At 21.9% G+C, this 16,224-nt stretch overlaps 3 protein-coding genes across 3 annotated transcripts; all 3 read left to right on the plus strand. All coding sequences in view use genetic code 6, as the record gives it.

The window, feature by feature from the left end:
- Nucleotides 1-852: 852 nt before the first annotated feature.
- Nucleotides 853-3,246, plus strand: TTHERM_01125320 (metallo-beta-lactamase domain protein; the record flags this gene model as incomplete). The annotated part of the gene is made up of 1 exon (XM_001030160.1): nucleotides 853-3,246. The coding sequence occupies one exon, from the start codon at nucleotides 853-855 to the stop codon at nucleotides 3,244-3,246; it is 2,394 nt and encodes a 797-aa protein (XP_001030160.1).
- Nucleotides 3,247-5,787: 2,541 nt separating this feature from the next.
- TTHERM_01125330 (transmembrane protein, putative) lies at nucleotides 5,788-14,762 on the plus strand (the record flags this gene model as incomplete). Its single annotated transcript, XM_001030161.2, has 7 exons — nucleotides 5,788-9,043; nucleotides 9,215-10,298; nucleotides 10,644-10,908; nucleotides 11,086-11,565; nucleotides 11,812-12,454; nucleotides 12,506-14,428; nucleotides 14,488-14,762. The coding sequence occupies 7 exons, from the start codon at nucleotides 5,788-5,790 to the stop codon at nucleotides 14,760-14,762; spliced, it is 7,926 nt and encodes a 2,641-aa protein (XP_001030161.2).
- Nucleotides 14,763-15,699: 937 nt separating this feature from the next.
- Nucleotides 15,700-16,053, plus strand: TTHERM_001125330 (hypothetical protein; the record flags this gene model as incomplete). Its single annotated transcript, XM_012800133.1, has 1 exon — nucleotides 15,700-16,053. The coding sequence occupies one exon, from the start codon at nucleotides 15,700-15,702 to the stop codon at nucleotides 16,051-16,053; it is 354 nt and encodes a 117-aa protein (XP_012655587.1).
- Between the last annotated feature and the right edge of the window lie 171 nt (nucleotides 16,054-16,224).

Here is a 16,224-nt window from a genome sequence, read left to right on the forward strand (position 1 = left end):
AAAATTATAGATATTATATTTGTAATAAATTTGTTTATTAAGTAATATTTTGCTCTATTGACCAAAATATTTTTTATTAGTAGTGTTTGCATTTTTTTATTAGTATAAACATTAAAACTATTTTTATTAATTGCATCTAAATTGATAATGATAACAATTTTAAATCTTTTTCAACTAATATAATATCTTATTGAATATAAAAAAAGCTAATATAATTCAAAATTATCTTTGAGAAGTAGATCAGAATATTTATTTTATAAAAAATTTAAATATTCCAAAATTTAAAATATATAATTTAAAATTATTTATAATATTGCTAATCTTTACATTTCAAACTTAAAAATTAATTTTATATTGATTATAAATAGCATAATTATTTAATTAGATAACTTATTTTTGTATTATTTAAATAAACACGAAACTTTATAAAATTTATTATTTTTTTAATTTGTAATTCTTTGATTTTTAGCATTTTTATATTAATAAAAATATTTATTTATCTAAATTTTTAATTTAAATATTTTATTTAGTTATTTAATTATAAAATAAATTTATTTTTAATAGGAAAACCTCTATCTTTTAATTAATTCTTCTTAATAAAGTATGTAACTTGCAATTTAAAAATGAAACATAGTAAATTAAAATAATTGCTAATATTCTATCAGAAGTTAGATATAAATTAATTCTTCCATTAAAGAATCTACTTATTTAAGAGCTATAATAATCAAAAACTTACTTTTTTTGTCTATTTCTATGGTTTAAATACTACATACCTTTTTCATTACATAATGATTAATATTAAATATAATACTAAATATTTTTGTGAAAGGTTTTATAACTAATATTTAAAAGATGAAGATACCAATTTAAATTATTTAGAATTATTTAACTTAGCAAAAGGCTTGTATCATGCTTACTGTAGAAGATGCTAAGACTTAAAGGTATCATTTTAATATACCTGATGCAACTTAGAGATACCAAAAGGAGCATTATTTAAACTTTGTTAAAGGTTCAAGATTCTTTTTAACTGAGTTATCACCAGAAAATATAAATGGATTACTAGGGTTGATGTGCACAATGAGTGCATAAGATAGGAGTGAAGACACTTGCTTGTATGGAGCTGGTATAACTTAATTTTTAGAAAGCACACGCTATCTTATGCAATTAAATATGAATCTTCAAAGCTGTTATGACTTTTAAACAAAATAAACATTATTAGGATTTCAAAATGGGCAAGATTTAGTTAAACATTTTGTGTCTGATTCTTCTTATTGCCCTCAAAAATAATATAAATTTAATAAATTTATCTAAGAAAATAACTTAAAAGCTAACGATTCAGCAAGATACATAAATGATTAAAACGAATACAAAGATGAATTTGTAACTATTTAGCCATTAATAATGCAAAATCAATAGGGTAAAATGAATATCAGTTACATAATAACTACTAAGCAAATAGCAGGCAAAGTAATTAAAGAAAAGCTAAATGAGTTTAATGTTCCACCAAAATTAACTGGATAGTTATTGAAAGATGGCTAAATCACTCTTCCTGATGGTAAAGTTGTTAATGTTAAAGATGTTAAGGAAGAAGATATTGATCCTCAAATAATAATTATTTCTGATATATCTGATTATTCAATTCTTAACTAGCTGATATCTTAAGAAAAGATAAAATAATTAATTGGAAAAAACATTTCAGCATTAGTTACAATTGCATAACCTGATATAATAGAAAACGATCTTTATTAAAATAATTTCTTAAACTCTTTAAAGCCTGTCTAACACTTAATTGTGAATAGCGAATATAAATATCATTTAGAATAATAAGAAGTAGAAGTTTTAGAAAAAACGCATAATGAAAGAGTTCATCATGTAAATGAGCTCAATAAATACTTCCCTCTTCATTTCCCTAATTTGTAAATTGAAAATTTGACATCGCGCTTTAAATCAGGAGAAACTTCCAAATACTTTTAAGGTAAATAAAATGAGTTTTTGGGGACTCCATTAAAAGAGCTGATTATTTATCCTTTTAATAAGCCTTATAGCTTGCTTAATTAAACTAAATAAAAGGTCAGCAAAAAGAAAGAAGTTTCAGATGATTTTATTAAAAATTTCGAAAAGTTAACTTTAGAATAAGAATAAACAAATTTAAATGAATAAAATTAATAAAGCAATTCCAAGATAGTTTTCCTTGGGACGGGAAGCATGATCCCACTACCTTCAAGAACGGTATCAGCAATACTAATAGAAAACAATAAGAACAATATACTTTTAGATTGCGGAGAAGGTACATATTCACAGATTTTATACTAATATGGAGTAGAAAAGAGCAAACAAATAATTAAAGATACAAAATTCATTTTTATATCTCACATCCACTTAGATCATTGTCTTGGTTTATTCTATTTTCTTTTTAAAAGGGATTAAATTATCTAGGAATAATCTAAAGAATATAATAATCAAAATGACGTTTACATTCTTTTGTCTTCGAACTTGTTACCTTTAGTTAGGTCTTTTGATAAATACTCCTATAGATTTTCTAAAAACAACAAATTCATAATAACTAATGATTATAACATAGAAGAATAAAAACTTTAGGAACTTATAAATCATGCTAACAATAGCGAAGATTTTGATGATAATGATCAGCTGATTGGTGATACTTTATCTTTATCTCCATATGAACACCCAAAAGAATAGTAAATTCTTAGAAACTACTTTAGTAATTCCTCATAGTACCTAAAGGAATTCAAAGAAAAAATGAAAGATTTTATTCAAATCAATGATTTGCAAGTTTGTGAAGTAATACACTGTGGATAATCCTATGGGATATCATTAAATTTAATTTGGGGAGAAAGGAACTTTAAGATTAGTTATAGTGGCGATACTCGTCCCTGCTCAAAATTCGAAGAAATTTCTAAAAACTCTGATGTATTCATACACGAATGTACTTTTTCTGATGACTTATAAAAAAATGCTGAAGAAAACAACCATGCGACTTTATCAGAAGCTATTAATAGTTGCAAAAATTCCTCATCTAAAATGCTTGTCTTAACTCATTTCTCTCAGAGATATTCTTAAATTGAAGTAGAATAGTTTAAAGGTGATAAAGATTTTTTAAAAAATCACACAATAGTTGCTAATGATCACTTTTAAGCACCTTTCTATGAATATACTTTTGATAGTTATTTGCCTCAGATAACCTAACAAGCATAAAAGATATTTTCTAAAGAAGAATAAAATTGAAAATTTTTTTATAAGTGACATATTATTTCTATTAAATATTTTTAAATGTATGCTAATAAAAATAAAGTGCATAAATTTGTTCATTTTTTTGGACCATTTTAAGAGAATATAATTTGTTTTTGTTTTTGTTTTTTAAAATTCAAATGAAATATTGTCAATTAACTGAATTTTTGTCTAATAAATTTAATTATTGATTCTTTATTTACAATTAAATCACCATATAATAAAAACCAATATCTCCATTTTATATTTAAATATATTTACTATATTTTATAAGAGGACTATTTTTAAAAAGAACAAAAATAAAAATTATTTTAAGATTTTAAAAATAATATTACAAATTACTTAAAAAATAAATAAATTGTGATATATCAAGATGAATTATAATAAAAGCTAATTGGATTTATTGTGAAAATAAATGTAAAATGCTAGGTTTCTTTTTAGGCTAAAAAAAGACTCTTCCTTATTTAAATAAATTTAAATAACTTGAATTTGTTTAAAATAATTTGTTATGGACTATTGTTAATCTAATTTTTTCTTTTATTTTAAAAGAATTTTTGGCTGATTTTATCACAATTTTATTCACAAAAACAAAAACAAAAATCACTTTTTCACAGATTAATAACTTATTCAATACTATTTTTAAATGGTTAAAACTTATTTACTTATTTTAAAAATATTTAAATAATCAAAAAATTATCAAAAAATAATGCTTATCCTTGTTTTTTCATGCTATAATTTTCTGAGAATTTAATGTTTTGAGTATTTAAATAAATTTTAATGTCAAAATTAATAATTATGGATTCCAAAATATTTTAAATAAAGATTTAAAAAAAGCATACCAAGAGTCGCGAATGATTCATCACTTTTAAGCCCCTTTTTAGCAATTAAATTTTGATATTTATTTGCCTTAGAAAACCAAATATGCTTAAAAGATACTTTCTAAAGAAGAATAAAATTGAAAATTTTTATAAGCATCATGCTATTTCTATTAATAATAAATGTATGTTAAAAAATAAAGTGCAAAAAGTTGCTCATTTTGATTATTTTAAGAGAATATAATTTGTTTTTCTTATATAAAATTCAAATGAAATATTGGCAATTAACAGAATGTTTGACAAATAAAATTAAATTATCAATTCTTTATTTTCAATTAAATAACCATAAAATAAAAACAATAATTTCCATATTATATTTCCAACTTTTTATAAGAAAGGCAGACTATTTGTAAAAAGAACATTAAAAATTATTTTAAGATTTTTAAAATAATATTACAAATTACTTAAAAAATACATAAATTTTGATATAAAGATGAATTATAATAAAAGCTAATTGTATTTTTTGTGAAAATAAATGCAAAACACTAAGTTTCTTTTTAGGCTAAAAAGAGACTCTTCCTTATTTAAATAAATTTTAATATTGAATTTGTTTAAAAAGAATTAGTTATGTTAATTAGATTTTTACTTTTAATTTCAAAGAATTTTTGGTTGATTTTATCACAATTTTATTCACACAAACAAAAACACAAATCACTTTTTCACTAATTAATAACTTATTTAATACTATTTTTAAATGGTAAAAACTTATTTACTTATTTTAAAAATATTAAAATAAAAAAAATAATGCTTATCCTAGTTTTTTCATGCGATTATTTTCTGAAAATTTAATTTTTTGAGTATTAAAATAAATTTTAATTCCAAAATATTTAAAATATAGATTTTTAAAAAAAGCACACCAAGAGTCGCTAATGATTCATCACTTTTAATCACCTTTTTAGGAATATAATTTTGATAGTTATTTGCCTTCTATAGCCTAATATGCATAAATGATATTTTCTAAAGAAGAATAAAATTGAAAATTTAAAAAAATATCATCTAATTTTTGTTAAATAAATGTATGTTATAAAATAAAGTGCAATAATTTGCTCACTTTGATTATTTTAAGAGAATATAATTTGTTTTTGTCATATAAAATTCAAATGAAACATTGGTGTTTAACAGAACGTTTGACAAATAAAATTTAATTATTAATTATTTATTTACAATTAAATAACCATAAAATAAAAACAATAATTTCCATATTATATTTCCAACTTTTTATAATAAAGGCAGACTATTTTTAAAAAGAGCAAATAAAGAATTTTTGGTTGATTTTATCACAATTTTATTCACAAAAACAAAAACACAAATCACTTTTTCACCCATTAACAAATTATTTAATATTATTTTTAAATGGTTAATGCTTATTTATTTATTTAAATAATATTAATATAAATATTTAAATATCTTTTAAATAATAAAAAAATTATCAAAAAATAATGCTTATCCTTGTTTTTTCATACTATTTTTTTCTGAGAATTTTTTTAAGTATTAAAATAAACATTCTAAATTCTATTTATCTGATTACCACTTAAAAATCAGTAATTGCTCGATGTTCATTGGTATATTCTTATGAAAAACTCCACAATTTTAAGTTTTAAATTTATATTACATATATTAAAAAAATAAATCACTATCTTAACAGAGAAAGAAAACAAATAAAATGAAAAAGCTTTACATTTTTATGTTTGCAATTTTAATTGCATAAGTAGAATCATTAAAATGCGGATAAGGATGCTAAACCTGCAGTTCTATGACTAATAGTTAAATCCCTATTTGCACTTATTGCTCAGCAGGGTATCAATTAAGCAACGGTGATTGCATTTACTAAGATTGCTAACCTAATCTATACTTCTAAATAGATTAAACATAAGAAGATAGCTCTATAGGAAATTGCTCATCTATTTGTGATCCATTATTTAATACTGATGATAATACAAAAACTTGTCAAAAATTGGTTGAGTGTTCTTCAATTTATTCAACTTAACCTAACTTCTTGAATGCTGGTATTCCTACAGATTTTTTTATATACCAACAAATTTATTATGTGGCTTTTTAGTAAGGCTATCTCTCAATTTATGACAAAAACTTGTTAGGTTTAATAAAAAATCTCAGCTACGAATAAGATGACTTAACTATCTTTAGCCTAAATGGTTCAATAATTGTTTTAAAAAAAGACTTTACTATCAACATTTGGGATATAGTAAATGAGCGCAGGTATTATATAGATCAAACAAGCATTATTACGATCAATTAATAAACTAAATTTACATTGCTTTTAGATAGCTATTTACTTGCTTATAAAGTTGAAAATCAATCATCACAATTCTAAATCATTTATGATTTTGCGTCACCAAATTAAATTGTTTCTAATTTTATTCAAATTAACGAAACATGTTAATTTACCCAAGTTATTAATAACTTTTTATTTTTGGGGAATTCAACAAATTTGATTGTTTACTAAATTAGCTTTTAAGCCTAAAAAGGAAATTTAAATTTTACCCAGCTTATATACTTTTCATTTAAAAATTAAGGAGATCTACAATCAATTATTTAATCAAATAATTCAAGTGCGTATTTTGCAATTTTTACTAATAAAATAGCAATAATTGATATAGGTGCTTAAACATTTTTGCCTTTAACTTCTTTAACGTCAATTAAAAAAGTAAAATATATCCCTTTTGGAAATTAATTAAACGATCTCCATTTAATAATACTTACTCAATAAAATTTAATTGATTATAGTTTTCTCACTTAATAATAAAATATTATTTTGAGTGAAGCATAAACAATCACAGACTTTGATGTTGGTAATTTTTCAGGAACTGATATATAACTAGCCATTCTATCTAATTCATCAATTTTAGAAATATATCATATTAATAACAATATATATAATTAGTATTAAATTATCTCTTTGAAATTCACCAGCCAATCTTTGAAAAAAATACCAATTTAATACAATTCATAGTTATTGGATTATTAAACGAAATATGAAATTGTATTTTATTCTTCTACTTCAATTTAAATTATCAGAGAGAGTAATATCTAATAACAATATTTAGAAGCAACAATTATTGAAAATTACAATCTTCCATTTCCTTCTCCTTCATCTTAAGTAAACTCTCTTGTTTTTGTTTACTCTCCTGAGCTTCTAATCTCTTGTCACTAAAATGGAGATATCATCTTCTACGACGCTTCAAGATAAACAAATATTTATCTAATTTAAAAATTGAATTTAGGAAGCTAACCATGCAATTTATTATAGAGATTCTCTGATAATAAAATTGTAGCGTTAGCTGGCTAAAATGTTTTATTTATTGACCCCTCTCAATAAATAATTTTAAATAAATTGACTAATTTAACAAATATAGTTTAAATCACTTCTAATAATGATAAATTAGCAATCATCTATAGTAACTGTATTTAAATAATTTCATCAGAATTTAAAAGTCTTTTCTTAGAATGTCAAAGTGATTTTTCAAGCAATAATTTAAATATTGCTCTTAATAATGATTTAACAGTTTTCATTCAAAAATAAAGCTAAATAGCTATTTATCAAATTGATCTATCAACTAATAGTGCGTAAATTAAATATCTATTACCATCAGCTTAACAAATATAGTAGTTCTAAGCTATATAAATATTTAAAACTGATTAGGATACAATATTAAATAATTATACTATTGATGAAATAGTATATTTTGATAGTTAAAATAATTTTAATATCTGCAATATGTCTCTCTAAATTATTTATACTGTGCAGCTAAGCTTAATTTAAACTGTTATTTCTGTGGTAAGAGTTATTAATGATGCTTCTGTATATTTTTTAGCAGGATATCAACCAATTACAGGACTATATAGACTTTTTTTGGTTTCAAAAAATATAGATTCTTCTATTTTATTGAACTCTAATTTTTATTTTCCATTTATAAGTGAACCTAAAAAACATGTTAATGGATATGGAACCATACTTTATAGTGTTAAGAGATCTCTTGGACTAAGTTTTTTTACTTTATTTAAAGAATACTAAGTTGATATCAATAAAAATATAGTATATATCACCGGTCATGAGTATATTGTTAATGACAATGAGTCGGCATTTTAAAGTAAAATGATTGGATCCACTTCTAACTTTTTAAATTATGCTGGGACATAATCAGGGCTAATTTATACTATCAAATTGCAATAAAATAGATATTAAGAGCTAACATCAGATAAAATGTTATATTCTTTTCAAAATAATGATTAAATACTTGAAATAATTTAAAGTGCTTATCTAGGAATGTATTTTATTCTAACTAAATACCAAATAACATCTTTTAATATTTTTACTAATAAATTTATTGAATAATTAGCACCATAATAGCCTAATGATCCTCCTTTTACTTCATTTAGTTTAGTTTAGAACAATAAAAGCATTGTTTGTTGGAATTAATATTAACTGCTTTATGCTGTATACGGTAAAACACCCTAAAAATATTATTATAAAGGAATGAGTCTTATTAATGGATGGATTTACAGTCTTTCTACCAATTCCTTTTATGTATATGGTAGCAGTTTACAATTACTTAACTCCCAACTAACACTTATTCAATCTTCTTCTGATTAATAATTTAATAATCAATTATTGTAGTGCTAAGATGCTTCTTAAGTTATGGTGTGCAGTATCTCAGTAAATTCATTTGTGATTGTAAAGAAATTAGTGAACTAATTCTCTTTCTAAAGTGTCTAAGTAAATGGTTTTACAAGTTAGTTCATGATATAAGTGGATGAAGAATACAATAATATATTTTTATATGATTAATAAATCTAAGTATATAACTTAAATGGAGTCTATATTTTAGGATATAAATTTGATACTTAGTTTATTTCCTTAAGTTTTTCAGACACTCGCCTAATGTTCTTATCATAATCATGTAAATAAATTTTAATTCTTTTTCTTTTTTTAAAAAAAATATTTTATTTAAAAAATATAAGACATCTACTTTATTGATAGAGTATCATTGAATTTGCAGTAAAATTATATCTAAGCCCCATCTGGATTGCTTATTAAAAAATTTTTTACATAGATTTTTTGAAAAATATAGTCCTTATTACTAATTAATATACTTTTACATAAGTTTTTGTTTACGACTCAGAATCTTTGTTGACTATTGCAAAAATAAATGGTTCTTTTCCAGCAAACTCACTTGGAGATGTTGTAGATATATTTTTTGATTACAGCAGTGCATAAATAACTTATTTAGATACAGTAGGTAATGTATATATCTATGATTTATATGCAGATTTTCCACTTCAAAGTAATTTCAAGATTACTGAAGTCTTGGATAGAAATGAATAATTAGTTGGTTTATCATATGATAATATAACTAATAATTTAATAATATATAGTACTTAAACTGTCTATTTAATTGATTATACATTATCAGGATACAGTTATGAATCATAATTGAATGAGGTAAATAATTATTTTACACCAATTACAATAAATAGTAATTCTTTAGAATTTTTACTTTTTAACAATGACAACGTGGTATTCAGATATTCAAAATATAATATTAAATTTGAAAATATTATAGATGGTTCACAAATTGTGGATTTTATGTACAATTTAGAATAGGATATTATGATTATCGCTTAAAAAGATCAAATTTTATTTTACTATAATTATCAATTCTCAAGAACTAATAACTAATTACCTGTTTTAAAAGTTCTAAAATAAATTTAATTCTTTAAATTTTTGTAATATAACATTTATCTTACCTATGATAAAAAAATAATTTACTGCAATATCTTAACTGGAGAGATTATTGATTTTGCTTAGTTATAACCATCTGTTGTAGTAACTTCGAACTTAATAAGTTAAAATAATAATAAAGTATTTATTGGCTTAAGTAATGGTTCGATTTTGTATTACGATTTAATCAATTTAAGTAAATAGTATTTTACTATTTAAAATAATAATTAAATTAATACATCAGTTATATGTATTATTTTAGATGAATCTAAAAAATAAAGTATTACTCTCTATTTTGCCACAAATGGTGGCATCCTCTAGATTATAGATGTAGTAAATAATAAACTCATTTAATAAATAAATCTTATTTCTTTGGTAAATGAAGATCCATCGATCATTTTAAAAGACCTTACAATTGATTTTACTTATTCAAGGTATTTATACCTTTTTAATGGATAAAAAAAGGTTTATATTTGGAATTATTCAACAAATTAGCTAGAATAATATTTAGCTCTGACCAAAGATTAAGGAAATAAGATATAAATAATATAAAATTACATAATAACTTTTTGCTCAATTTAATTAAATATTTATTCTCTTTCTGATTAAATAACTTTGATTACAGTTATCAAAAGAAACTTATCAAACGATCAGATTACAGATTATTAAATTATAAATAGTAATATAATCATAATATTTTTTGTTGCAAAATATGAGGTCTTTCTACTCTAGGGCAACTAAAGTATTATAATATTTTAATAATAATTTTAATATCCTAGATATTTGGGTTCTATTTACAGTCAAGAGAGTTAAATTTTAAAACTTTATGGGCTACATTAGTAAGGAATATTTGAGAATAATTTCAGTATCTCTTTATATGATAATGATCAGCAATTTTAGTGTTCAATTATAATAAGTGATGATGATATTTCTTAGTTAAATAGAAAAATTTCAAATATCTCTCCTAAGCAAGATATAATTTACACAATATTAGGATCATCGACTTAAAACCAACAAAATTGGGAGAATTTAATTTACTTATAAGTAACAAATGATTAATTCATAAGTGTTAATTAATATATTGATTAAAATAAGATTACAAACTCAAAATACGTATTTTATCCACAATCAAACAATAATAATCTTACTATTAGTAGTTAAACATTTGATTACTTTTAATAACCTATTTTGCAAATTTTTAATTACAATTTAATATTTTAGAATGATATGAAGTAAACTTAGTAGATTTCTTTAAGTAAAAATGTTTAAATTTTCATTTTATAAAACATAACTATTAATAATTAATGCTAAGGAAATTTCTAGATTAACATATCAAATATTTAAAAAGTAATTCTTTAATCTGTTAAGATCTCTCAATTATAAGAATGCAGCAATAATAATACTGATAATGCATAACCTTACTTTTTAAATTTTTTAAACATACCTTAAATATAGATTTACGACTTAGATATTTCTGATGCTATGATTTAGCTCAATAAAAATTTTACTCTTCTTAACTTCAAAAATATAAACACTATAATAATAGACAGTGTTAATATATCAAATAATCAGAACATAAACTCATTCTTTTAATTTGCTTAGATAAACAATATCACTATATCAAATATTAAGATTAACAATAATTAAAACATTTAATAAAATAATAATTCTTTGAATAGACTCTTACAATAACAGGTTTAGGTATAAACATTCTAAAGTAATTCTGTTTTAAACTTTTTCGGATGTTAATAAGTGTTAATATAGAATTTGGCATTTTAAAACAATAAGCATGTATAATTGCTCTAATCGTTTAACTAATATATTTAGAATGAGTAACTTACAGTTTTATTTAACGATATATTTACATTTATTAATTTAAACATTACTTCTAATTAAAATCCTAACTAATAACTTTTGTAGATTTTAAACTCAAATTTAATATTACAGAGTATAATTTACAATTTAAACGAAGGGGTTTTCACGATAAGCTAATCTTAAACTGTTTCGATTTATAAAAGTGTTTTTTCAAGCAACATAGCGTAAAATGGTGGAGCTATTTTCTTTACAGACATATAAAAATAAATTAATTTTACTCAGTGCCTATTTTAAAATAATACAGCATATAGTAATGGTGGTGCTCTTTATTTTGAGAATATAGGTTCTACTTAACTTTATTTCGATAGTTAAACTATAATTATGCAAAATTAAGCTTTAATAGGAGGTGGATTGAGAATTATCTAAACTAACTCAGATAAAGTGATACTACCTTAAGGCTATCCTTTTGAAAAAAATATATACTTAAATAAAGCTAGTATATTTGGAGATAATTCTGCTACTTATCTTCAAAAAATAATAATATAAAATTCAAACACTTAAAATTCTTAGAATGACTACTAATTTGCATACTATAATAAGGAGAATAATATATCTTAAAATTATTACTATCAAGTTGATATTAATCATTTCTAAAGTGGAGGTTAACTTTCATTAAAAATGTTTATAGTTGACAATAATAACCGTTTTCTATCCTTTTCATTACAAAAATTATTAAATAATTCATATCCAAGTGATATTTCTAATGAACTTAAAAGTATTTAAATAACAATAAATAATTTAAATACTTAATAAACTTAACTAATAGGAGAGAGAATTTTAAATTATAATTAATATAATAGTGATACTTAATCATTCGAGCTAACTGGATTATAAATTTAAGGAGTTTTATCATCTCAATAATAATTTTCAATAGACTCTAGTATATAAACTAGCTCTTAGATATAGCTACCTATTCTTTTATAAATTACTTTTAGAGATTGCTAAGTAGGTGAAATTATTGAGGAATAAATAAATTAAATTATGATATGCAAAATTTGCTAGTAAGGCACATATTCATTAGTAGATCCTAAAAGTTTATTTTAATAATCACAAAATATAAAATCTGGAGTATAAAATGAATGTAATAACTGTCCTAACTCAGCTCTTGAATGCTAAGGCTAATTTATTTAACTTAAAAATGGTTATTGGAGACAAAATAATTTGACAGATGAAATTGTTGAATGTAATTCTTAATTTTTATCTTGCTAAGCAGAAAATCCTTCATCTATAGAATATTGCACAGAGGGTTATATAGGACCAATATGCTAATAATGTGACAATATAGGAGAAATATGGAAAGGATACAGATATAGTTAATCTGTGAAAAAAGGTTATTGCGAATAGTGTTATGATGAAACCATCTAATGGATTTACTTTTTACTTAAAATTATTGCAATGATTGCATATTTCTTATTCACTACTTTTGTTTTTATTTCATAATTTAAATATAATCAAACCTGTTATTATTTAAGAAGGATAAAGCTTCTACCTATTTCTAAGAGCTCAATAAGTGATTACTCTGGCTTTTATATAAAGATAGTAATAAACTACTTCCAGCTTTCTTCTCTTTTGTTACCTTAATCTTAAATTTTGCCAGTGAATATTAATATCTTAAGCTAATATTTAGGATAAACAAGCAGATAACTAAGTTTAGGAATAGAGTGTATGGTAAGTGTAGAGAGCTTAAAGAAATATGGATAAATAGTTTTCTTTTCACTAGTTTAATTTTTGATGGCAATCTTTCTTTTTATTCTTGTTTTAGTTATTCTTAAAACTGTATAAATTTTTATCAAAAATAAAAAAGTAGAGTAATACCATTACTTTACATTTTTCCATATCTTTATAATTTTCTATTAGATAGATTAAATTTCTTATTTTTCTAAAGGCTTAACTTGTGAATAAGTAGGTAGTTAATCCTTAAATCCTTATGATTTAAGAGTATAATGTGACGATATGAGTACAATTAAATTTGTATATCCATATTCAATTGTGGTTCTACTATTCTGGACACTTTTGCCAACTTTATTCCTTATAAAAATAATAAAAAATAAATCAAGATTAGATGAATGTAAAATTAAATATTTTTATGGATATTATTATGGTGAGTTAAAAACAGAATACTTCTATTGGGAGTTTATTAGAATTTATTTAAAAATAATATTAATATACATTTATATATTACTCTAATCAGCAGGTACACTTTCTATTATCTCAAGCTTGATTTTTATAGGAATTTACATAACAGCTCTTAGAAAGAGAAATCCATTCATTTCTTAGTAAATTTAATAAGGTGAAATTTAAGCTTATTCACTCTTAATAATCAAAATATACTTAAGTTAAATAAAAACTTCTACTTAAAGTATATAAGTATTTATTGAAGTAGTAGTTATTTTAATAGATTATTTATTTTTCTTAATTTGCGGATACAAAATAATTGTTTATAAAGCAAGATAAGGTTTTAGTTTCTTTAGTAGATTATTCAGGGGATTACTTTAAAAATTTTTAACAAAAAGATATTTCGAGAAAGTGATTAGTAAAAAAACTACTTTTAAGACATACCTTAACTGGAAATTTATTAAATATAATATATAAAAAATTATTCAATTGAAAGCTTCTTAAAACATAAATATAGCTGCATCCAAATTGAACTTAATTTTAACTAGTTAAAAAACTGATACTAATGAAAATGGTAATTATTTAATTTTTAAACATGTAAATTAATGAAATTTTAATTTTATAAATAAATAGCGAATAGTAAGAATACAAAATTTTCAAATTAAAGAAAGGTCTCATAATATTTATCAAGTGATAGTCTAAGCTCATACAGAAAAAATCTTTCTAGCGATTTCAAGCTACTAAACTTTCAATAGAATATATGTGAAGGCTATACTACACAATAGAATGATTATATATTAGAGTCAGACATAAATCAAGTAGCAGAAGAAGAAGATACTAAAAATCTTAAAATGTATAAATTCCATTCAAAATAATCAATTCTTGATTCTAAATAGCTTAATAATTGAATTTTCTACTTGTTTATTTGTGTTTTTAAAACTTCAAAAATATATATTTTTTTAATTATAATTTTTTTGGTTTTAAAAATTGGCATTTTTATAAATATTTAAATATTTTTGATTATAATTTTATGAATTAATATATGTGTTTATGTATTGATGTAAAAATAAATTTAAAAAAAAAATATTATTTAATCAATAAAAATTTAATTTGACTAAATCAATAATTATTATAAATCTTCATTAATTATGATATCTTTGCAGATATTTTTTTTCTTCTTGCCTAAAATAATGTAAAAGAAAAAATTTATTATTTAATAATTAAATAATGTCTAAATTTTTAAAAAGATATTAGATAATTAATTAAGAAAATTTTACTATTTTAATTTCATTTCAACTTGAATAAAAACAACTTAAAAATATAATATTACAATTAATAAAAGTATTAAAATAATGTAATTTAAAATTATAAAAAAATGATTAAAAACCTAAATATTATAAATTTTTATTTATTATATTAATCTATTTTTTTGTTTATTCATGAATTAAATTCTCGTATCTCAACTTCCGCAAGAATATAACTCATGAAAGTGCTATATTACATAACCACTTCTAAGAATAGGTTGCTATTGTAATTAGATTAATTATACCTCTGTAATTAAAAATACTGATTTAAATTAAATTATTCTATTAAAAAATATAAATAGAAACATAAAAAAACTTTATTAAAACAATAAGAATTTTCTACTATTTGAATAAAAAAAAAAAGTTAGGGAATAACATTTATTTTTAATGAAGTAGATTAAGTACCTGGTTTTAACTATTTTCATAGTAAACATATCTAAATTATAGGCTCAGTAATGCTAGATAGGATGCCAAGCTTGTGTTACTCTTAAAAATAATATATCCTCTTGTAATTAATGTTTAAGCGAGTATCAATTAATCAATGGCTCTTGCATATATCAAAACTGCCAGTAGAATTTATTCTACTAAACTCACAATAACTAAGATGAAAACTCTTAAGGAAGCTGCTAGTCTATTTGTGATCCATTATACTTTGCTGATTTACCAACAAATACATGCCAAAAATAGGTCAAATGCTCGTCAATTTACTCAACTCAACCAAATTTTTTAAACAACGGCATTCCAACAGATTTTTTTACATATCAAAAATCCTATTATGTATCTCTGTAATAAGGATATCTCTCTATCTATAATAAAAGTAAGTTAGATTTGGTAAAAAATCTTAGCTACTAAACAGATGATTTAAGAATTTAAAACATAGGAGATTTAGTAGTGATTCTCAAAAAAGACTTCTCAATCAACATTTGGGACATTATTAACGAAAACAGGTAGATCATTGATAATAGCAATATTGTTTAATTAAATTAACAAGCTTAATTTACTTTGTTTTTGGGTAATTACTTGCTAATCCAACAAATATAATAATCCTTTTCATAATTTAAATAAT

The sequence above is a fragment of the Tetrahymena thermophila genome (assembly GCF_000189635.1).
Source record: "Tetrahymena thermophila SB210 genomic scaffold scf_8254380, whole genome shotgun sequence".
In the NCBI taxonomy this organism is placed as follows: Eukaryota; Ciliophora; class Oligohymenophorea; order Hymenostomatida; family Tetrahymenidae; genus Tetrahymena; species Tetrahymena thermophila.